This window comes from Leuciscus leuciscus, assembly GCF_965113295.1.
Source record: "Leuciscus leuciscus genome assembly, chromosome: 13".
Classification (NCBI taxonomy): domain Eukaryota; kingdom Metazoa; phylum Chordata; class Actinopteri; order Cypriniformes; family Leuciscidae; genus Leuciscus; species Leuciscus leuciscus.
Window position 1 is genome coordinate 35397090 of NC_138737.1, and position 25878 is coordinate 35422967.

At 42.0% G+C, this 25878-nt stretch overlaps 1 protein-coding gene across 1 annotated transcript in view; it reads right to left on the minus strand.

Moving 5' to 3' along the window:
- Nucleotides 1-504: 504 nt before the first annotated feature.
- The window catches only part of gfpt1 (glutamine--fructose-6-phosphate transaminase 1), a 47578-nt gene continuing 22204 nt past the window's right edge, over nucleotides 505-25878 (minus strand). Inside the window, exons 13-19 of the mRNA XM_082188712.1 lie at nucleotides 23350-23470; nucleotides 23107-23264; nucleotides 7490-7604; nucleotides 6037-6164; nucleotides 4819-4986; nucleotides 4412-4573; nucleotides 505-3060 (exon numbers count right to left, since the gene is read on the minus strand). Of these exons, the coding sequence (XP_082044838.1) occupies nucleotides 3016-3060; nucleotides 4412-4573; nucleotides 4819-4986; nucleotides 6037-6164; nucleotides 7490-7604; nucleotides 23107-23264; nucleotides 23350-23470 (897 nt within the window). The 3' untranslated portion in view covers nucleotides 505-3015. The remainder of the gene's footprint in view (nucleotides 3061-4411; nucleotides 4574-4818; nucleotides 4987-6036; nucleotides 6165-7489; nucleotides 7605-23106; nucleotides 23265-23349; nucleotides 23471-25878) is intronic.

Sequence of the window (25878 nt, forward strand, 5' to 3'; positions counted from 1 at the left end):
AATTATTACACTCCTTGACAATAGGTCATTGGAGATGAACTATAGAAAATCATAGAATATTTTCCACGTGTTCAAAATATCCGCAGCAGAAAATGACATCACATGATGCTGGTCATTTGTTTTTGGGATAAACACTTTTGTCTTTTCCTTTTTTTTCAGGGGGATGTTTGGTTAGTAACATAGTTTAACAGAATATTTGCGGAAATGGATAAAATGAAACATTTTATTATTTATAATTTGGAAAAATGTAATAGTCTTGAAATGTACCCTAAATTATAGAATGGCCCATCTAAAAATAAATAAATAATTGAATACATTTAATGTGTATTGCCTGTTTGGTAACATGACTGCAAAAATACAAACCTTATATCATGTGAAAAATTTAAACGGCTCACCTCCCTGGAAAAGAGTTGCATGCCCTGTTTTTTACCCTATTCCTGGAAAGTATTTTTTCCCACTGTACGACTCTGTAAAAGCCAAAGTTGAATGAATGCAGCCAGAGAGTTAGAAAGACTGAACGTTTTATTAACTATTTTGATCATAATTTTAAATCTTGTACACGCTGCCCAAACACATTATTTATGACATGCTTTAACCAAAAATAAAAAAGGCTGGACAACTTCTCGTACTACACAAAAATGTGTGTGGATGGCAGAACTGATCTGGAACAAATAATCTACCCCACAATCCTTTCAGGTGAAAAGATAAAGCTACACATATTTAAGATGCTCTTGTAAAATCCAAAAGCAATGCAAAGAGCAATGCAATTATTTTAGCCTGTGAAATACTTAAAACCCTTTCCATGAGCTGGCATAACTTATAGGTTTAGTTTTAGAATGTAATAAAAATATGAGCACAGAACTGTAATCGTACCTTCATTGTTATTGCCCCATATGACCCTTCTTCATCCTTTGGTTATATGACATTAATAGAAGATATTGGTTGCACTTTATTTTACAGTGCGTGCAGTTACAGTGTACTTACCTAAGAAAGTACTGGTAATATAAGGTAACTACATGGGTTAGGTTTAGGGGTAGGTTCAGGGTTAATACCTAGTTATTGTAATTAATAAGTACATAGTATTTATCTAGGGAACAGGACTGTAAAATAAAGTGCTCCCAAGAAATTTTTGGTTAATGCTTTGAACGGAAGTTTCAGATGATATAATCTTTATTCATGTTTATGCACAACATAATAATGTAATCATGAAATTTAAAAATCACAATATTTGAATCAAAGGAAGTACATAAGCATTTTAATCCCAAATAAAGTAGTATATAAAATATAACCCTTTTAAACCCAATAAAAACAAAAACATAAGTGAAAGACAGAAGACAACAAAATGGTCCCATGGAAACGATCAAAACTGACGGTGGCGTTGTATGGGGCAGGCGCTATGAAACGCATCATACTTCATGTTCTCGCTTTCTCCTCTGCGTCCTTTGGCAATACTACTGTAAACCGGAGACACACTCACAGTCTCCTTTGTAACAAGACCTTTGAATCTCCCAAAATAAAGGAATCAAAGAATAGAAGCCATGCATATATTTCAAGCACACGACTAAAGTGTTGATCTCAGTAACTGATTATAAATATCACACTCATACAGTAACTACAGATACAGTGTTGAGTCACCAAATGCAGTGATTCACTATCAATATCTGGGTTTAAAACATCCTTAAGAACGGACTTTTTTGTGAGAACCAATAGGTCTATTAGTATTTGGTACTTCAAAAACTACAATATTCAAACAATTCATTCTCTTCATCAAGGCCAGTAGATTCCCTTGTGCGAAATCAAACCTAACATGACCAAAATCACATAGAAACTTCATTAAAATGTCGCCATATACTGTAAATCAGATCATACATTCACGTCATATTTGACCCTTTGTGTTGTAGTCATTTTACTTTACTTTCCAGCAGGGATTTCATTAATTTCTTTGCAACCAGAATGAAGAAACCACTAAAGATAATAAACATTTTAGGGTAACAGTAAGTCTCCATTTGCTATCATTAGATCATTCAGTAAGCATCATGAACATTTTTTTTACAGCATTTATTAATCTAGGTTCATTTTAAGATATAAATATACTATTCATTGTTATATTTGTTCATAATGTTAATTTATACATCTTTAAATTGAAAACAATTGTATTAGTATACATAAAAATAAACATGAACCAAGATTAATGAATGCTAATAAAAGTACTGAACCTTATTGTAAAGTATTAGCCTACTATTTTACAAACCATTAAAGTTATGTTTTAAATCATTGGATTGAGAAGACGTGATCTCTAGACCGAACTCTAGTGGACATCAGCATTGGTTTAATATCAAATTCAGATAAAAGCACAAATGTATCAAAGCTCCTAAATGCCGCTTTATGCTCTGAGCAAAGGAGGTTATCTATGGAAATCCCTGTGGATATGAAATCAGTAACAAGCGTATCCCCTTAAATAGCAGCGAACCGGATAAACTAAATAGTGTGCAAACTACCAATAAGCACTGATTCACAGTTGTTGTTTTCAGTGCCACATATCACTAGAAACATGGGTTTTTTTCTTAGAGAAAAGCCTCTCGTGTAACCAAACGCAAACTGGAACGCCATCTTTGCTACACACATGCATGTGTATTTGATGAGAAGCATCTAGATGTTTTTCTGGGACAAACAAAAATGATGAATACAGCAATAAAACAGCCGTAAGAGAAACGTGTTATTAGCCACACAGTGTGTGACATCAAGTGTCGCCACCCCATACCACGCCACCACTAAAAGACAAAAATACAAATAAATCACATTCCAGTCAACAGCAATGACACAAAGCCAGAATCATGCTCTGAGACGAGATACAGGTATAGGAGGTACACTTCAGGTTCTTTACGACCGTTCAATGAAAGCTGGCATGTATAAAACTCATTGTCTTCATGTTTTGATGTTCTGTACTTGCGCATATATACGTGTGTATGTGTGTGTGTGTGTGTGTGTGTGTTTGGGGCATTGATCAGGAAGTGTTTACTCAACAGTCACAGACTTGGCCAGGTTTCTTGGGCAATCAACCTGTGTGGGACAAAAAGAAAGAAAAAAAGAAAGAAAAATATAAATATTACATTTTAAAACATTATTAAGATGTAATTTATTTCTGTGATGCAAAGCTGAATTTTCAGCATCATTACTCCAGTATTCAGTGTCACATGATCCTTCAGAAATCATTCTAATATGATGATTTGATGCTCAAGAAACATTTCTTCTAATTATCAATGTTGATCATTTGTGTGCTGCAAACAGTTGTGCTGCTTAATATTTTTGTGGAAATCATGAATGGTTTTTTTCAGGATTCTTTGATAAAACATTCAAAATAACAGCATTTATTTGAAATAGATTTTTTGGTCACACTTTAGTTTAGGTCCAATTCTCATTATTAACTACGACTTTTGCCTCGAACTACTAATTACTCCTCCTTAATAGTGAAGGTAGTTGTTAAGTTTAGGTATTGTGTGTATTAAAGGACAACTCCACTGAAAAATGAACCTTGGGGTAATTAACACATGGTTACCGAGTCGATCGTTCCCTGGGGTGCGTTTTCATGATAATCGAATGTAAAGAGTTTTATCTCTAAAAACAGATTAGCTCATAACACTAGTATATGGGGCAGAGTGTAAGTAAAAACAAATCGCAAGTTAATACCACTAACAAGGCTCAAAATAGCCTCACACTAACACGGTAGCATAATGAGGGTCCATACATGCAAACCGAAGCATTGAGAGCGTTGTAAGTGTACAGACAGTTTAATAAGAAGATACTTTATAAAGACAGTACATTACGCGTTTACAGGCAGCGGGCATCTTGGAAAATAGTATCGATTAAATCGATCGACTCGGTAACCATGTGTTAATTACCCCAAGGTTCATTTTTCACTGGAGTTGTCCTTTAAGGGATGTAGAATATGGTCATGCAGAATAAGACATTAATATGTGCTTAAGTAAGTACTAATAAACAGCCAATATCCTTGTATGGTAATATGCATGCTAATAAGCAACTAGTTAATAGTGAGAATTGGACCCTAAACTAAAGTGTTACCGTTAAAAAAAAAAAAAAAAAGCCGGGAAATTTGCATCATGGATGTGCAGCCGACAAATCTGCAGCAACTGTGTGAAGCTATCATGTCAATATGGATCAAAATCTCTGAGGAATGTTTCCAGCCCATTGCTGAATCTATACCACCAGGAATTAAGGCAGTTCTGAAGGGAAATGGGGGTCCAACCCGGTACTAGCAAGGTGTACAGTGAATTCAGGGTGATTAGGACACTTTTTGTATTTGAGATGACTTGGAAAAAGTGTCCCAATCAGCCTGACTTCACCCTACATAATAAAGTGGCTGCTGAGTGTATATGAGGCTTCAGAAACTCACGTCGAATCCACGCAGCACAGCGAGGTGGAAGGAGAGCAGCTGTAGAGGAATGACACAGAGGATTCCCTGCAGGCAGTCCAAACAGTGAGGCACTTTAATGGTGCGACTGGAGTTGTTGATGGTCTCATAGTCCTCCTTATCGCAGATTACGATTGGACGGCCCTACAACAGCAACAACCATTTCATATTAAACAGCAAAAACTGCAGAGATAACTAGGGCTGTACAAAAATAGCAAGCTTTTTAATGATATTCAATCAATTCTTTCTTAAGCCACGGGCATAGTAGACACCTTATGTGCTTTTGTGTACTGAAACTTGGTTTACAATGTATTTAATCATTATTTTATATCTTGCAAGCAGTTGCAGAACATGCAAATCCAGTAATGATAAATCTGAATGGCTCTTACCTGTCTCGCCACCACCTGCTGCAGTGCGTTTTGGCATTTGTTGTACGTGTGGTCTCTCATGATGATCATTATGACAGGCATGAGTTTGTCCACTAGAGCCAGCGGCCCATGCTTCAGCTCTCCAGCTAAAATCCCCTCTGAATGCATGTACGTGATCTCCTTGATTTTCTAAATGACACACAAACAAGAGCAATATCATGCTACCTGAGAAGACTGACTAGACAGGAACAATTAAACCAAACTAAAACAAAGACAAAACCCAAAACACAACGGTTACATAATCCTAATTAGGGAAAAAATAGCTGCATCACATCTTAGGTTCAAATGCACATTTTTGTGGTCAGAGCTGGCTAATGCCTCAATGACAGTTTCCCCATCCTCACTTCCAGAGTAAGTGGGGTTTTTTTCTTAACCAACACAGTCAAATTGCTTCCTGTGTTTATCTGCGGTTAAACTAAATGAGGCCAAACTTCTGGTAAAGTCCATCAGTTAGGACTCTAATTTTCTTCCTTGTTCTTCCTTTCCTGGTAAGACTTAAATATACAGGTCTAATTATTCTTGAATGCATAAATTACTCTCCAAACAGAACTAAAGCTAATCACCTTCATGTCTTTCCAAACCTGTACTTTTACTTTATTCTGCAGAACATAAAAGATATTTTGAAGAATGTTGGTGAACATGTATGGATGAAAAAAAAAACATTTCTCATTATATTTTCATTATATGTTCAGCAGAAGAAAGAAAATGACGATGTAAATGATGACAAAATTAAAAATTTGGGTGAACTATCGCTTTTGTCCACTTTTTCCCACTTGCACACTGACACACACACACACACACACACACACACACACACACACACACACACACACACACACACACACACACACACACACACACACACACACACACACACACACACACACACACACACACACACACACACACACACACACACACACACACACACACACACACACACACACACACACACACACACACACACACACACAGCTGATTGCATGTGAACTGAACAAGCACAAATGAAATGTGAGAGCTATGGAGGAGGAAAATTAAAAGCTTTGTGTGAAGTACAGACCCAAATTAAAAGTCATTATTCACTATCATATGGCTTCAGGAGACTTGAAACAGGGGTTAAAGGGGAGTGAGTGATAGATGGGTGAAGGAGGAGGAGAAGAAGAGGGATTGTGGTCTAACCAAAGCTCCCTCCAGGCAGGTGGCGTAGTGGTAGCCTCGGCCCATGATGAGAACACTCTTCTGTTGATACAGCTCAGTTGCCAACTTCTGAATCTCATCGTCCAGACTCAACACCTCCTTGATCAGATCTAGAAAAAGAGACACAGTGTAGCTTGTAAATTGTGCAAGAATTTGTGCTTTTGCACATTCACACATTAAATATTTAGTAAAGGTGGGAATCACAGGGTACCTCACAATACCGATAACATCACGATACAGCAATTCTGTGATAATCAATATATTGCTAGACAATAATGATACATCACTATAGCTGTCTATGAAAGCAACATGCCTGTGAAAAGGTTTAATTGCAGGTTTTCTCTCTTTATTCAAGTCCAAACTGGTAGAAAACAGTGCAAAAAGTTTTTCAGTCTGTAAATTAGATTGAAAATTTTAAGCAAATTAAACATTTTCAATGAAATCAGGGTGATGCCGTTGCAAGTGGCGTGTTCATGGTATTACCTGTGCACTTTACTTTTACCAGGCAGTTCTTGTATGCCGCGTACTCAATTTTGTTTGTCCCATCAATGGTAAAAAAGCCTTTAAGAATAAAAGTGGGTCCAGACTTTGGATTTAAAAGTGGCTGGTGCATCTATTTTAATTAATCATTAATGTAATTTTATGTTTTATTTTTTCCCTTTAAATGTTTGTGGCTTAAAACTGGATGCTAGCTATAAACATGTGCACAGTTTAACTAACTTGCAAGGATCTTTCCAAACTGCTGCTCTACCACGACAATAGTTGAACTTAAAAGGAAACAACAGATATAATACCTGCTGCAGCACCCCTGGTGGCAAGACTGAGAATACAATACATACATGTGTACACATTTCAGAATATGACTGTCATGTACTTGCATACAAATGTTTTGGGCTGTAAATACAGTGACCAAAACATGCAAGCATTAATGACAGAATCAGCAGTTTTTAGCATGAATAGTAAGCTGGAGTGCAGGGGGATCTTTAGTAACTGGCTGCCAACACATTCCCGATCTCATTGGCTTGGAAGCAGAACGAAAAATCCACAGAGGGAGAACGAAAGAACTGGAGAAAGGAGAGGGAGGGGCGCCCCAGCAGACACTTGTGGTCCAATAAAGACTTCCAACAATGACTGAGAGAGCTGGCCGAGGCCATCTGCTCCTCCCTGCACACCAATCCGTGAACACACACACACACTTACACACACAGAGCTCTATGACATCAGCAACTCGCCAACATAAATGTACACAAAGAGCACATGTGTACAAAAAAAGAGGTTTAGAATTCATATATTGTGAATTATGACCAGGACCACATTAGAAGCCATTCTTGCAGAATTCCAGACAATACTAAAACTTTCATTCACACACACACACACACACACACACACACACACACACACACACACACACACACACAGCTGTATTTGAGTTTACCTGGCAGCACTTTGAGGCCTTGAATGATTTCTCGTCTGCGCGGCTGCACTGAGATTCTGTCATCACACATCAACAGGGCGAACATGATGAGAGCCACAAACTGACTTGTGTACGCCTGCAACAGACAAAACAAACAGAACAAAACAGACTTCATATGAGCTCAACATGCAATTGGTTTGTCAGATATGGTTGTCATTGTGTATTGACCCACAGTGGCCTGCAGTGCCGGAGACAGATCAGACATGAAATTATTTGTTATATTTATTGAATAATCCACAATACCGCGCACCAAACAAGCAAACTATGAATCAGAGTTTCTGTGTAACTCTCAAAATGCAACTAACAACCATATGCAGCGGCAGCCAAAAGACACATCAGCAACATGAGACTTCCACTCTCACTTCATTCTCTTAGAAACAGAAAAAAAAAAAAAACTTTTTAATCTCATAGATTCTATATATAACCATTTGAGAAATGTATACACATTTATACATTTCCCAGCTCATGATTTCTTTTATATCGTTTTGCCTATATATTGATTCGAACACTTTTGAATGAATGTTTTAGTATTGCATAATGCAGTTAAAATAATACACAGTTTTGTCATTTTTTGCAGATCTGTGTGAAAGGGGACCGTTGTCGTCTGTACATGAAACCTTCCAAAAACTTACTGTACATCGTTGTTGTGTAAATGTACCCTCACACATGTAAGCCGCGTTTCCACCGAAATTACCCGGAACAATTTGTACCAGGAACTTTTTTCCCAGGAACTTTTTTTGCCCCAGACCGGTTGCTTTCTGCGTTTACACCGCGGTCTAAAGTACCGGGAAGGTAAACTGCGCGCAACTGCTCCTCCCAGTCTGCGACGGACATAATCAGTTGCGCCACATTTATAATTATGGAGGAGATTCAAACTGTGCTGCAGTTATGTATTGGTTTACTAACGAGGTAATTAACAAAACAAAATAGACGAGCACTGATACTAAAGCGTGTTCAGAAAGCTCGTATGCGTATAAAATTAGACAACGTATGTTATCAGTTATTGTAGATGCCTGGGACGAACACGGAAAAAAAAATTCCTCTTTCGCAAATACACTTAAAAAAAGCCTGAACCCCGTCTATCAATCATAAATAGTGACAGTCTTGTAAATAGTTGTTTGTTACTAACCTAACCTTGCAATAGATGACAATGTGTAAACATAATGACTTAATAATAAAAGCTGTGGCAGAAAAGAGACGAGCACTGATAAAGCGTGTTCAGTAAGCTCGTAATGCTAACGTTAGATATAAAATTTGTATGTTATCAGCTATTGCGGACATTGACCGTGAGATGGCTGGGACGAACGCGCAGAAAGTTTCCTCTTCCACAAATCCCCCTAATAAAGCCTGAAACTCGTCGCCAGTCCGCCAGTTTTTTTATTAAATTCCATATTTGCAGACAGACAACTCTGCATGAAGCCACGACACGAACCGCAATAGATTTTTTTAAAAGGGAGGTTAAAAATAAATAAAATGCTGCGTGGAATCATCCAACCAAAATGCGGCGTGAACACAACCAATCAGCTTGTGCAGCGCACAAGTCCCACCCCTGAAAGTTCCTGAACTTTGAAAAAGTACTACCTCATGAGCAGGGACTATCGGAGGGGGAAATATTTACCCGGAACTTCATTTAGACCCTGGTTCCTGCGGTGTAAACACATAGAGTACCAGCCCAAAGTTCCTAGTTCCTGGGGAAAGTTCCTGCGGTGGAAACGCGGCTGTAGATAGTGGCTTGAGTGTCCCAAGATGCATATTTAATATATAGGGCCTCTATCATTTAGAACGTTATGATCCACATTCTATACCTGGTCAAATGATAAAGCGAGAGAAATTGGGTTGCCAAAGACACTAAGAGGTGTTATAAAAAAAATACAAAAAAATGTATTCTGTTTTGGTTGAATGGTTTGCCAAATAAGACCAGGAAAAAGAGAAAGGAACAGTGAATAACATTCTATCAGCTTCTTATTTGTCTCCTTGTCCCCATCTCTTACACGCGCCTGTGATCCAAAAGCCTCTGTGGTTATAAATCATTTTAACAGCATTCCTCAATGCATACGTTGTCACATTACATGTCTAACTGTAATCCAGCGCAATGCCATCATCGTTCAGAGCATATTAAAGCTACTCTCAGTCAAATATGAAGCACATTTATAAAGCATTCAGGACGTCTGACAACATGCTCTGGCTCACTTAAGGTTCTGTGAGTTCACGCAAGATATTTCCAGTGACGGTGGAGGAGCCATGGACAATAAACCCACCCTGACAAATCACTAACACATGAGAGCTGATCTATGGACATTACTGTGTCTCTTATTATTTGCAGATGCTTTTCATCTGTGAAGGTTCACTACCTGCACTAAATCTGAAGTTAAGTAGCTTGGTCAAAGGTGTGATAGTAATTAGGGTTGACAGATTGATCTTGGTAAGTTGCTAGAACTCATTAAACCAACAACCTTTTTGTCTTTAACCAAATTACCAGCACCCCAATCTATAGTAATCCAAACCCTCTGCAAGTTTTGATGAAACTAAACAAACCCAAACCTGTGAAAGAAAAGTCACGCATAAAAAGAAAGACAAACTCAAAACCAGTCATTTTGTTTGGTCCCAGTGGATTCAGGTCAAGTAACCGAGCTCGACTTTGCACTTAGGTCTACTACCTTGCATGCATCTATGCAACATTGAGTCACTAAAGCGTAGTATTACTGACTACAAAGGCTGAGAGCCCCATTTGGGACCAAATCATAGTGTAAAAGTTTGTTTCTCCAGTTGTCTCCAATGCAAACAAACATTCTGGCTTTTACAATGCTATGTGCAGAGCTAAATGCGCTCGCGGTATGTGCATGCATATGATGTTATAAGATGAAGTTGACTATTAGTGAAGAGCTTATTAAATGTGTAAAGTAGTCAAAACAGCAGCCGTAATCCCTCAGTCACAAACGAAGATCTGTCCTTTTTATGGTCGCATCTTGTGACATCATGTTTTGTTTTTAGTTCGTTTACATGTCATTCGTCTGTGTTGTGTTCATATTTCAGTCGAACCAGAGTTCGTTTAAAAGCAGACCAAGACCCATCTGTTCAGCGGCCTCGGTCCACTTGTTTGGTGCACACCAGGGTTCAGATGACTACGTCCACACTTATTCAAATGAACCGCACAGACCAATCGCTCCAGAGTTTGTTTTAATCGAATCAAACCTGCCAAATGTGAACACACCCTAAAAGAGGGGTTGACACTGACAGTGATTTGCCGTGACAAAGCGAACAGACACCAAAAAGAACCACCGTTTGGCAATGAAAAAAATTGTGTTCAACTTTACGCACATGGTGCAGGAAGTAATCTGCCCTCAAAATAAGAAAAACTTTTAGGGGAACACTGATGTTAAAGATACACTGTGTAAGATTTTCTCCCATCTAGCGGTAAAATTGTTTATGACTACCAACTGAATATTACTTTCTAGCCCCTCCCATTCCGAGGGCGTTTTAACTCCTACGGTGGCCGTATTATTTCAAATCTGCCGGCAGTCGCGAGTAATCTCCCCCTCGCATTCATCACGGTGCCACTGAGTGTAAAAACACGAAAGGCGAAGCTTGAATTTCCAGGTATGTCCCTCTTTGGCTAATGTATTCTCAAGATGGAGGCGCAACATGGCTGCCGCCATTCGAGCGACTCGCTCGTATGTATTCTGAATGGCAGATTCTACGCTTACGAGAATACTTGATTAGTTGGTAGAAGTAATTACACATTAATGAGCACATATCATTTTTAAAGAACAAAGTGGGTTTTTTTGCTAAGAATCAACTTAAAAAAATTACACAGTGTAGCTTTAAGTATGGAATCTTGAACGAAATCAAAGCTTGCCACAGCAGGAATATTCTGGAAGAAAAGTGGCCTTGTGGAAGAGGGAGGACTGCAATAACAGCAAGATCAGGCAAACCAAGTAATATGTCACATCTACATCAAATACAGTGGCTCACAAGATGGGCCAGGCATGAGCTTACAGGCTGCAAGCTGTGCTGCAAAATGGTGCATATTGGTGCAGTGGAAAAAAACAGTTGGAGGGTATCTGTTGCCTGGAAAAAAGATGACTGCAAAGTGCAAACACGTTTGACTGGTAGCTTAACATTACATATAGGATGTTTTGAAAATGAAGTCAAAAGAGTCAGGAAAAGAGAACTGCTGTGTACTAAGACACTCCTATTTTTCAGTCAGCAGAGAGTTGTCTTCTCCCCCAAACTTAAACTTCCCAATTATTACAGCTGAAATCTGGAAACCCAGGAGAGCAACACTCCAAAGTAGTTGTGGGTGTGTGTTTAGAGGTTCCCCTGAGGGACTGCTCTGGTGCTGTGTAGACATGGGTGGATAGAGCAACTGCATGCATCTGTGGAGAAATCCAACGGTTCTCAAAGGTCCTGACATTTTAAAAATGTGGTTTAAGGGTAATTTAGACAAGCAAGATGGCCAGATAACTCTCGACTTGAGAGAGCATGATTGTGCATGTTTGGTGGGTGTTCTGTAAAAACACCCACTAAAGTCCTGTGCTGACACTTAATGCCCCTGATCTGGAAAAACATGAATCTGGAACCAAATGGTAGGAGGATAAAAGAACGGAAGGATGGATTTCTACTTTCATTGATGGATAGATGCGAAAGTCAGAGTGTCATTCTCTTTGTGATGAGAGTTCCAGTTGGGAAACAGCTTCCCGAATGATCATGGTGTTCTGTAATCCCTCCGAAGGGAATTCATTTGAGACTCTTGAGAAATTATTACAATGACAATGCACCACAGGAAAGAGATCACCATTTTACAGAGCAACAAAAGCCACTTTTCCACCATCCGGCCAAACCGTTCTCATTGATTAAACCGTTCCATTCTGTGCCGATCCGGTCCAGCCGGTACGGATATGGTTTCATTTTCCACAGTGGGGCTGATATCAGAGCTCTTTGGAATGTAATACAAATGTGTCAGTCATTGCCCTATTACAGCAAGGATTTACAGATGATATGAGATGAGAATGATCAGATATTTCTTTCAATTTTTTTATAAAAATGCGTTAACTTCACTCAAATAGCGCACTTGGCCAGCTACAGAGAAACTGGTAGCCAGGCAACAGACAAGTGACCAATCCTGAGTGGTAACGTCACGGTTTGTAATCGTGCCTTGCCGAACTTCGCTTAATTGGAAATATAACTGGAACCGTTCCTTACCGATCTTAGAACCATTCGTCCCAATGGTGAAAACGTGCCTAAGTGTCAAATTCATGTTCATGCAATTTGAAAAATAAGTAAATACAGTAACAAAACACAACAGAATCTTAATTTATCACCACACGACCAGGGCCGGTGGAACTGATTTCCGGTAATTTTACTTCCTGTCACCTTAGACTGGCATCATGAACCTTTTGCCAGGACAGGAAAACCCCAGGAACCTCACTCAAGGAGACAGAGGTGATGGTTCATCATGGATCACTTCTTGGAAGTAGCAAAAACCCAATTACCAGGTTTTCACCTTAAATCCCAACATGATTCTATGTTTATCATTAACATAACCAGTAATCTTGGATCTGCAAAAGTGGGCATCAATGCCAGAATGGAGCTAAATAAGATTTTGCAGCTGACTGTGCAAACACCATCTTTGTAGTAATATGAAAAGGACCCATTTTGATTTCATACTGACTTTAATATAACCTAACGAACAATCGGTTATATGATCTATGCATATATTCACTGCTGTGTGACTATCAATCCAATATAATACCTATAAATACATTTTTATGGTAAGAATGGGTCCTTTTACAACTATGTAACACCTGGTCATTAACAACCTTTGGGAGTTTCTTAAATCACAACCTCATTATAATTGTTTTTGAAAACAGAAACAATTAAACCACAGATAAATCCAATATAATACCTATAAATACATTTTTTATGGGGGGGGTGGGGGGAGTCTGCAACATATCATGGCATGCACAGAAAGTAGAACTAAATAGCAGTGCAGGATTTTGCCAGATGTCCTGGCTCCTCACCCTCATTATTTTACTCTGATACTTATATGAGCAATTATATCACCTAATTCAGCCTGCAGGCATCCACGTTTCTATCCTAATGAAGCTCTATCATAAATCGACTGGAGCTCTCGTCTTTCTTGCATGACACATGTTACTAACAGTAAAAAAATCACAATCATCTTCCTTTTAAGAAGGGTGAAGGAAAGTAGGGGTAGAGAAAGGCTGAAGCAGCTAGAGTATGAATACTGCAGTCTAATAAGCATTCATATTTCTTCTCTCCATATTAAAATCTCTTATCCAGCCAAATCCAGCTGCTCCCCAGACTCAAGATTCCAAAAACAGATTTTTCTTTTCACATATTTGTTGTGACTTCATTTGACTTGTATGCGGTGGCCGAAACAATAGAACAGCTTAAAACAAATTCTCTAGATCTATTGAGCTGTAGTGCTCATACTGGAGACACAGGGTTGACATATTTTTTCTTGCGCTTTTAATTCTCTGTAACTTGTTTGTGTGTTTTTTGCTCTTATTTTTTTCCTTTCCTTTTATGTACAGCAGTTTGGCCAACCAGTTCTTCTCTTGGGTATAAATACAAGTTTAAATTACACTGATAATAGTGAGAGTTTTAGAAAGTGGTCTACACAATAACAAATTCCCTTATCAGTCCAACAAATAGAAGCCTGTATACATAAATATACATCATTTAAATTTGCAACAAACTACTGAATGCAACTTAAAAAAAAACTTTAAAGTGAACAAAAAAGACAAAATTATCAAAGCTTAGAAATTTATGTTCATTTATTCACTTCGTAGAATAATGGATAACCAAGCTCCCATGTCTACTCTAGCACTACTGCAATATAGGGCTGTGCATTCACACAAATTTCACAATTCGATTAGATTTCGATTAACTTGGATATCAGGATATATATCAGGTACAGAACATTGGAAATTTCCTCAAGGAAAAATAAAATAAAAATCTCTCAAATAATGCTAGAAAATATACAGGGTATATATATATATATCCAATTCGGGTTTGTTTAATACAAAACATTTAAATGGTGGATGTCATAATGAATATTGAGGAACAGTAAAAAAATATATATATAATGAATGTGTGAAATGGTGCATATATTCAACAAAATGCTCCTCTGTAGTGTTAATTTTTCCAGCTGACTAACGAGTTTATGGTCATTGAATGGCTTTTCTGAGGTAAACTTAACGTGACTGTTTCCACGGTTAAAACACTGATTTCGGTAAGTTGTACTGTATCTTTCAACATACCTTCTGATCTTTCATGCTTATTCTGTGCTGTAACTAGTGAAGCATAGCGTGACGTCACATTATTATTGTTTGAATAAAATGGACAGAATATAAAATCTGAGACTTTTTCATATTAACAGTGAATGAATGAGGCATTTATATAGCGCTTGCATATGTACTGATGTACATCCAAAGTGCTTTACAATCATATCAGGGAATCTCTCCTCAACCACCACCAGTGTGCAGCATCCACTTGGATGATGCGACGGCAGCCACAGTACAACGGCGCCGGTGCGCTCACCACACACCAGCTATAGGTGGAGAGAGGAGAGAGTGATAGAGCCAATTCAATTGATGGGGATTATTAGGAGGCCATGATTGGCAAGGGCCAATGGAGGGAATTTGGCCAGAGAAGTGCCATGGGATTTTTAATGACCACAGAGCGTCATTAAGAGAGTCAAAAGTAACAAAGCCCAAAGCTTATTGGGATTTATTGGATGGGAGGCGCACTAAAATGTTCCATCCATTTACAAACTGAAAACAGCATTGACTAAAAGATCGATTCTTGCGATTTAAGAATCAATATCAATTCATAAAAATGAGAATCGATTAAAAGAGAAATGTATATTTTTTACTCAGCCCTACTGCACCATATTGAACAAATTGGTTCCCTTTCAAGGGAACTCCCGTTGCGTCGAGAAAATGACGCTGTGGGAACGCTTTGCGTGATGACGTCTTGAAGCACATGTAAAATCAGTCCAATGGTGTGGCGGAACGTCAGAGGCGGGTGACGTCACGTACCAGGAAACTATAAAAGCCGGCCCAAAACAGAAAACGAAAGCTTTCTGAGTCTTCAGTTGCGCTCTGTGTTGAAATCTGTCCTTGTTATTTGGTGTTGTCTGTCGCTATATATATATATTGATTCAGTTATGGCGAGCAAGCAGCAGTATCGAGTGTGTGTCCATCCCTGCCCGCGTTATTTAACGGGAGGTGACACACACACTCTTTGTGTTGTTTGTTTGGGAGAGGAGCATGCCCAGTCAGCACTCGAGGGTGGTGACTGTGAGCATTGCTGTGCGCTTCCATTGCGTACGCTCCGATCCCGTTTGGCTCGGTTCAATCCCGACCACGTTCCCCAGGGCTCGGGTCCCGCCGCGGCTGAGGCTCGGCGGCGATCTCAGACCTGGGGTTCGCAAATGGATCTGTCAGTGGATGTTGAGACGGGCTCTGCCTTATCTCAGCATCAATCTGACAGATCCAGTGCCTCTCATCAGGGTGCGGAAGCACGCGCTGCGGTTTCTTCCCCCCTGATAGAGGCACCAATACTGCAATTGTCCAGCTCTGAGGAGTTGGATGTTGTGAGTGTTGAAGCTGAGTCTGAGGATTCGCCACCTCAGTCTCATGCATTTGAGGAACTGCTCGATGTTATTACTAGAGCAGTTGACAGACTTTCTATTGAGTGGCCAGAGGATAGGCAGGACGTTCGCTCGAAAAGTAAGCTCGACGAACGCTTCCTGCCATCTCGTGCTCAGCCTCAGCGAAGAAGCCTGCCGTTTTTCCCCGATCTCCACACCGAGGTGTCGAGATCGTGGGGAAAACCGGTTTCATACAGAGTATATGCACCACAAACATCTCATTATTCATCTATTCAGAAATATAAAGATTATGGTTATGGGGAGATGCCGAAGGTGGAGGAGACGCTTGCGAGCTATCTCTCTCCAGCAACGGCATCTTCCCTGAAAGCTCCTTCACTTCCCTCTAAACCAGTAAAATATACTTCATCCCTGGTTCATAAATCTTATGCAGCCGCTGGTCAAGCAGCAGCGTGTCTGCATACGATGTCCATTATGCAAGCATATCAAGCAGAATTATTGGGGGATTTAGAGGAGGGCGGGGGAATTGGTCCCGATACAGTGGCTGAACTACGCAGAGCCACAGATTTGTCTCTCAGGGCCACCAAGGAGACCGCTAAATCAATCGGGCGGTCTATGGCAGCCCTGGTGGCCACTGAGAGGCATCTGTGGCTCAACCTGAGTGATATAAAAGAGAAAGAAAAACATGTTCTTTTAGATGCTCCGGTTTCCACTGTGGGTTTATTTGGCGATGCAGTAAACAGTGCAGTAGCTAAATCTCAGGAAGCTGCTAAACAGGCAGCTGCATTGCAGAAACTCCTCCCCCGCCGTTCTTTCTATGAGGCTGCTGAGCGGGAGCAGCCTCACTCCTCTAAAAAGAGCGCTGAGCACCGTGCCACTCAAAAACAGAGCGTTTCCTCCCGTGCTCCCCCACAAAAACCTCGGGGACACGGAGGGCGCGCTCAAACCCAGCAGTCTTCGAGGGGTAGAACGGATCTGCGGACCGTTATTACCGCCAAGAAGGCTGCTGGGAAAAAGTCCTGACGTCCGAGGACCCAGGACAAATGAGGGTAGTCCCCCCCGAAGTAGAGCGGTTAACACCTCATTTTACGGTGCCCGTCTCTCTTTGGTGCCCTCAGGGGACCGTTCTGCCAACCCTGCCACCTCTGGTGTTACAGGGCGCAGCGGTCTCCGGCGAGCACATATCTCAAGGTCCACCCGGAAACGTAGTGGCCTCGGGATGCCCGCCCCCTCCGAGGAGGGTGCTAGAGCAGTCTGTTCGGTCGTTCCCTGCCGGTTCGCCGTTACAGGGCGTCGAACCGACTACTCAACAGCAACAAAATCCAGAAACCAGTCTCGAGAGGCTGGTACCTCTAGTAGAATCTTTGACAGCGTGGAAGCTACTGTCAAATGTTTCTCGTTGGGTCCTGCAGACCGTGGAAAAAGGGTATCAGATACAATTCAAGAAACGCCCACCTCGGTTTATGGGGGTCCTGCCCACAGTGGTGGGCCCCGAGCAGGTTCTGGTTATGGAACAGGAAGTGAACACTCTGTTAGAGAAAGGGGCCATAGAATATGTACCTCCCTCCAGCAGGGAAACCGGGTTTTACAGCCGGTACTTCATAGTTCCAAAAAAGGACGGGGGATTGCGTCCCATTTTAGATCTTCGAGTTCTGAACGAGTCAGTCATGCAGCTCAAGTTCAAAATGTTAACATTGAGGCAGATCGTGCCACAGATCAGGTCCGAGGACTGGTTTGTCACGATAGACCTCAAGGACGCATATTTCCACATATCCATCCGTCCGTGTCATTGGAAGTTCCTGAGGTTTGCTTTCGGGGGCAAAGCATACCAATATCGAGTTCTTCCATTCGGCCTAGCTTTATCACCCCGCACTTTCACCAAATGCATGGATGCAGCTCTGGCGCCACTGCGCCTCCAGGGTATTCGCATTATGAACTACATCGACGATTGGTTGATTTTAGCTCATTCACATCAGATGGCGGTTCAACATCGAGATGTTGTTCTCGCCCACATGAAAGAGTTGGGGTTACGGCTGAACGCCAAGAAGAGTGTGCTTTCTCCATTACAGAGGACCACTTTTCTAGTCGTAGTTTGGGATTCTGTGTCGATGCAGGCGCGCCTGTCACCGCCACGGATAGATTCCATCCTTGCAGCTGTGAAAAGTGTAAAGCTAGGCCAGCTACTCACTGTCAAACAGTTCCAGAGACTGTTGGGTCTCATGGCAGCAGCTTCCAACGTGATACCTTTTGGACTGCTACACATGAGGCCCCTGCAGTGGTGGCTCAGGACCAGGGGGTTTTCCCCGAGGGGCAACCCATTTCGCACAATCAAGGTCACGCGGCGATGCCTACGTGCCTTGGTTATGTGGAAGAAGCCTTGGTTCCTGTCCCAGGGCCCAGTGTTGGGAGCTCCTTGTCGTCGCAAATTGCTAACGACGGATGCTTCCCTCACGGGCTGGGGAGCGATCCTGGAGGGTCGCTCGACTCAAGGTCTGTGGGAAGACCATCATCGTTCCTGGCATATCAATCGCCTAGAGATGTTAGCTGTCTTCCGGGCTCTGAGGAGCTTTATCACAGATCTCAGGGGGCACCATGTGTTAGTACATACGGACAACACATCGGTAGTCGCCTATATCAACCACCAAGGGGGTTTGCGCTCGCGCCCGTTATCCAACTTGGCACGCCATATCCTCTTGTGGTCCCAGGGGAAGTTACTGTCACTCAGGGCAGCTTACATCCCCGGGGTACAGAATATAGGAGCAGACACTCTGTCGAGGCAGGGGCCGAGGCCCGGGGAATGGAGGCTCCACCCCGAGGTGGTGGAGCTGATATGGAGGGAGTTTGGCCAAGCACAAGTGGATCTGTTTGCGTCTCGAGAGACGTCTCACTGTCCACTTTGGTTCTCCCTCACGCATCCAGCTCCTCTCGGACTGGATGCTATGGTACAGACGTGGCCGAGGCTACGTCTGTACGCCTTTCCCCCAGTTGCTCTGCTCCCGGGAGTTCTGGAAAGAGTTCGCAGGGACCGGGTCCATCTACTTCTTATAGCCCCACGCTGGCCGGGCAGAGTATGGTTTCCCGATCTTGTGTCCCTCCTCGACGGGCATCCTCTGGAGTTACCCGTCAGGAGGGACCTTCTGTCCCAGGCAGAGGGCTCGATATTTCACCCTCGGCCAGAACTGTGGAATCTGTGGGCTTGGCCTCTGAGGGGGCCCAGCTCATAGAGTCAGGTCTCTCAACCGAGGTTGTTGAGACCATTCTACAGTCCAGAGCTCCCTCCACGAGGAAACTTTATGCCCTGAAGTGGAGAGTCTTCACTTCCTGGTGTAGTGACCGTCGGTTGGACCCAGTCCACTGCCCAATTGGTACAGTGCCTGAGTTCCTGCAGGACCGGTTCACTGCAGGTCTGACCCCGTCCACTTTAAAGGTTTATGTGGCGGCCATAGGTGCTTACCACATTCCTTTGGGTGGAATGTCTGTGGGGAAAGACCCTCTGGTATCTCGTTTCCTTCGTGGCACTTGGAGGCTGAGGCCTGCAGTTCGCTCTAGGGTGCCACCTTGGGATTTGTCCTTTGTGCTACAAGGCTTATCCCAGGCCCCCTTTGAGCCCATTGAGGAGGTTCCTGAGAAGTTTCTTACTCTGAAAGCTCTTTTCCTTCTGGCTATTTCTTCTCTTAAGAGAATAGGGGATCTTCAAGCATTGTCGGTGGCTCCGTCATGCTTAGAGTTTGCTCCGGGTATGGTTAAAGCGTTCCTTCATCCGAGACCGGGTTATGTCCCCAAGGTCCCCACTAATGTGGCTAGACCTATTGTTCTGCAGGCTTTCTGTCCTCCTCCCTTTCAAAATGCTGACCAGGAGGCTAATAATTTGCTTTGCCCTGTGCGGGCGTTAGACGCTTACGTCCACAGAGCTGCCCTGTGGCGTAAAAGTGATCAATTATTTGTGTGCTTTGGGTCCCCTAACAAAGGGGGCCCGGTGTCTAAGCAAAGGATGAGCAAGTGGGTGGTCGAGGCTATCTCACTTGCTTATGAGGCGGCTGGGCAGCCTTCTCCTTTGGCTGTCCGGTCGCACTCGACGAGGAGTATGGCGGCCTCTAAGGCCCTTATTTCAGGAGTTTCTTTACAGGACGTCTGTGATGCGGCAGGCTGGTCCTCACCGCACACTTTCGTCAGGTTTTACTCTCTGGATCTAGACTCTGCTCCAGGGTCTCATGTTTTGTCTTCCTAGTGCTGCTCTACGGATTTCACACAGGACAGACATTTGTAGCTATGGAGGCGTTGGTATAGACGTTCCCACAGCGTCATTTTCTCGACGCAACGGGAGTTCCCTTGAAAGGGAACGCCTCGGTTACGACTGTAACCTCGGTTCCCTGAAGAGGGAACGAGCGTTGCGTCGCCCTGCCATATCTCCTTCATGCCTGTCAGCTCGACTTCAGACTTTTACGAAGCTTTCGTTTTCTGATTTGGGCCGGCTTTTATAGTTTCCTGGTACGTGACGTCACCCGCCTCTGACGTTCCGCCACACCATTGGACTGATTTTACATGTGCTTCAAGACGTCATCACGCAAAGCGTTCCCACAGCGTCATTTTCTCGACGCAACGCTCGTTCCCTCTTCAGGGAACCGAGGTTACAGTCGTAACCGAGGCGTTTCTTGAACAGGTCCCCTGGCTATGGGATAGCTGCGGGTAATAGGCCAATTTAAAGCACATAACGAGGGTTGCCATGTGGGATGTTCACTTGGTCATACAAAGTGAATGGTTAAAATAATCTGTTGTACAGAGCATTGGATGCACCCAATTGGTGGAAATGGGTTGGAGAATGGTACGAATTACGAGGGGGTTTGTAGGGGGTCTGACATCCCTAATTAAGGCTTGAAATACCCAAGTGTTAACTGTTAACAGTTTTAATCTTACATAGGATTATGGAACATTTCAAAACCATTTTCAAACAGCATTTCAGTAACCTAAAAAGTTAAGATTACAAGAAAAAGTCAGAGAGTGCATTTTCAGAAGCTTGTGAACAGAACAGGAAATTCACCCGTGGGCTGCTTGAGCATTAGTACCAGTATCAGATGGTACACAGATAAAAACAACTATCATATTTATGACATTTACTAATTTCCACTGCATGGTACGGTACGGTACGGTACGGTACGGCTCGCTTCGGCTCGCTTTAAATGGTACTTGGTCTGTTGAGGTTCCAAGCGTACCGTACCGATACTAAAATGTGACGTGAAAACACTGCAGATCACTGATAGGTCAGACAGAATCATCACTACCAGCGTCATTGTATTTACAACATGAGACACCAAACCCGCTAGATTTAAATAGCCAGTAGACAACAGCCAACGCTGTAGCGCCTGTTTTAAAAGTATTTGCTTCAAAAAAAGAGTATAAACTTAAAAAAAGAAATGGCTGAATCGTGGTCAGTGGACGAGGTGCAGACGTTCCTCTCGTTGGTTGCCGAGGAGTGGATGGGGAAACCCGGAATGAAAAATTCGCATTTAATATGATGATGTCATGGCAGTAGAGACGGCAACTATAACGATCAGTCACACCCACTTTGAAGCGGTACTAACTGCAGTGGAAAAGCAACCGAGCTAAAGCGAACCGAACCGTGCCGAGTCGTACCACTCAGTGGAAAAGCGAAGCGAGCCGAACCGTTCCGTGCCGAGTCGAATATATATATATATATATATATATATATATATATATATATATATATATATATATATATATATATATATACACACATTAAGGGTGTAACGGTTCACAAAATTCACGGTTCGGTTCGATACGATACACTTGTGTCACGGTTCGGTACGGTACTTTTTCCATAGGCTACAGCAAAAATAAATAAATGCCAGAGAAATTTCCTTGAATTAATTTTTTCTTTTATTTTATTATTTTATTTAATGAAACTAACATCATAAAGTATGTTTTTTTTTTTTTTTTTTTTTTTTTTTGCTTTTTTACTGAGCAATAATGGAGCTATACTTGACTCTTCTTATGAGCATATAAAACAAAACAGCTCCTTGGACAAAATGAAATACAATATTGTAGTAGTAGGCTAGTTATAAACAAAGGTTTATTTTAGTTCAGATTAACATTTGAGGGCAGCAATTGTATTCATAATGTCAAAATAAAACAGACGTAATGTTACCTGAAAGCATTATAGCCCACTATTCCTGACAAACTTCCATACCTTGCAGTTAGTGTTACTACCGCAAATCCATTCCACGGTGAATGTTGCTGATCTGTGGACACCGGCCAGTTCATTCATCGTGGCACGATGTTTCTTCCAGGTTTCCACGTCAGCGCTGTTTGATCCGTTAATAACAGAGAAATGTGCATGTTTCTCACTAGATCTCGCAGCGATGTTATTACTTCAGTGGCGAATTCAAAAAGCATTTGAAATTCAAATGCTTTCTTTACTGGTCTGGATCTCTTAGCGCTGAGTGGTGTTGCTTGATCAGGCTCGCGCATAGGGCTCGCGAGTCCCGCTTCAGAGGTCAAAACTGATAAACGGTCCACACAAACACAATAAGAGTAGCTCAGTTTCGTTCCTTACATTGCATTTGCCAGATGATGTTGTGGTCGCGCCAGCCTCTATGAGCGCGCTTGCCACCCGCGACGCGCCTTCATTTGAAATAACGAAATTTTGGTCGGCAGAAAAAAATGGTCCAACGAACCGGTCGGTACGTAATGCGTACCGAAAACCGAACCGAAAGCCTCGTACCGAACGGTTCGATACGAATACGCGTATCGTTACACCCCTAATATACATACATACATACACACACACACACACACACACACACATACTAATAAACATGTTAATTTGATGTCCAAAATATATAAAAAAAAATTGGGAATGGCAGACGACAAAAAAAGTACTTGATAAATTAAGAAACAAACAAACAAAAAGAGCAGAACCCACCTTGGTGCTTGCCACACCAATTTCTGGGCCAGCGTTGATGTGAACGCCACAGTCTGTTTCCCTTGAGATGGAGCTGCCCACAGTGTTGGTGATGCCGACCGTCAGAGCGCCTCTCTCCTTACAGTAGCGCAGAGCCAACAGACTGTCTGCAGTCTCTCCTGAACACACACACATCAGAGTTCAGAAACCTGCCTTTTCCCACAAACACAATACACAGCTTCACACACAGACACACGAGCTAACCTGACTGACTGATGAAAAAGCACACATCATCTCGGAAGACTGGTGTGTTTCGGTCCAGGAAATCACTGGCTAGCTCCACCATGACAGGAAGTTCAGTCAGTTCCTCCAGTACCTGACGAGTCTAAGCAGGAAACAGAACCAGCAGGAACCAGTTATTATGTCCTAATCAGACATGACAATAAAATTACAATAAATGTGATCAAGTGATAAAGACATTTTATTTGTCATATCTTGTAATTTTTTTAAAATAATTGTATTGTTTTTACTCTGAAGTCCACTTATGACTTAATCAGGCCTTTCTGCAGCTAAATGTTTTTTTGTTTGTTTTTTTCACAATTTCCATTCTTTTTGGTAAAATTTCGCACGCAAAAAAGGGTTTACTTTCAAGCCTTTTGGACAACACAGGGAATCTGAGTAACCAACTTGAACTAATCACAAAATCTAAGTTGTGAAATCAATCGCCCTCATGCAAAATTCCACATCATGTTGATTTCTACAGAATTTTTTGGGGTAAATTCCCTTTTTGCATGTAAAATGAGTAAAAGCAGGTCAAATATTCTGCGCTTCCCCATCTTTTCAAAGCAGCCCATTGACATTATAATGTTTTTGCAGTGGGGGCGCTACTGAGGTGCGCATGAGGTAGACGCGTTTCATCAAGCTTGTAAGCTCGCCCTCGATCGGCCCAAAGTCCTGCATCCGACCAGCGCGGAAGGTCTCTACGTGTTACGGTCTTTTCTTGAGGCAAAGTATTTTTTGATTAAATGCAATACATTTGAATATGTATTTTCTCGGGTGAATTCAGGTGATCGGAGTATGAGAGAGAGAGGGGGTGAGGGATGAGGAAATGAAATTCATCATTAGGATGACTCGGAGGTGAGACTTTTGTCTCAAATGGTGAGTTCAAATGGTAATTTCCAGTAAGATCCTGTCTTCTCTGGGTCTGGTCGATCCTTAACCAGACTGTTCGGCATTTTCTAATTTCTCAAGTCGTACAAGCTCCTCCACGCCAAGTTTTTAAATTGGTGAAATTAGGTGCCATCTTAATATTTTTTTTCGTATAAGTGTATTGTGAACTTCTACTTAGCTTGTGTCCCTCACGTGGTCTACACCTGGATACGCGAAAATGCTTTTAAAACCAGCAAAAGCCTTGAAAAGTTCTGGCCCTCAGCCGACGGCTAACGTTAGCCAAGTCGGAGCAAATATCACCGATAGTCATGCTTCTACCGACGATATGCCACTGATGAGGGAAAAGATATCAAACAAGATTCTTGCAACCATAAATGAAAGATTCGACAAGTTTGAGGAAGACTTTCAATCTCTACAGACATCGGTACGGGAATTTGTGGAGAGAGTGGAGACTGTCGAGGGTCAGACACGGGACCACTAGGACCGCTAGGGCCGCTTATGCTTTCGAAGCGGCTTTGTCAGATTTGCAGAAGAAGAATATAGCTCTTCGAGCGAAGGTCAACGACTTAGAAGGGCGATCGTGACGCAACAATATACAAATAATTGGTATCCCCAAAGGGAGAGGAGAAAGGGAGACCGACTGAGTTTGTTGCAGCGTTGATCCCAAAACTACTGGGTGAGACTCACTTTCAGGACCGTGCTCACCGTGCTCTCAAGCCAAGGCCGTCAGATGGGGAGAGACCCCGCATCATCATTGCACGAGTGCATTTCTTTCAAGAAAAGGAATTAATCCTTCGACTTCGCCGAGATCGCACCCTGGACTACAACGGACACAAGGTGTATCTTTCCAGACTTTACTGCAGAAGTGATGGAACAGCAAAGAGCGTTCAGTGATGTGATGCGTGAGATGAGAGAATTAAAGGTGGCACACAGTCTCCGCTTTCCTGCGTCAGTTCAAGACCTTCACTGACCCTGCAGAGGCTGTGAATTTTGTGGAGACCAGGCTGAGGCAGGAGTAGAGAAATATGCACAACACTAATATCACTCTTAAAATATTTGTTTTTTGCTGATTCGCTATTGTTTATGTTTTATTAAGAGTGTTTCCAAAACGCATACATGTATGGCACTTCTGTTAATTGTTCTAGAACTTGAAATGTTTATTAATTGGAAGTGGAGTTGAGCGGAATCGAAGTGACTGGAGATGGATCCTCTTACTACTTACATGTGAGTGGTGTTCTCGGGTCGAAAAAGAGACAAAGTGCTTCATTTCGGGGAAGCCAGATGTGTGTGTGGGGGGGGTTGACTTTGTTCTAAGTCCTCAAGAGTTCTGTAGAGTTTAGTGACTCATCAATGCAGACTCTCAGGACCAACTGGATATCTCAGGTTTACCAGGCCCCATTCAATGCCAAAGCTAGAGGTGTAGCTATTATTTTCCGTAATGTTCATTTTCGATTTTCATCCATGGTTGCTGATCCTCAGAGTAGATATATAATGGTATCTGGGCATATCAATTCTCTCCCCATAACTTTGCTCAATATTTATGGCCCCAATTTTGATGACTCCGAATTTTTTCGCAAAATCTTTAATGTAATTCCAGATGCGAACTCTTCAATTGTAATAATT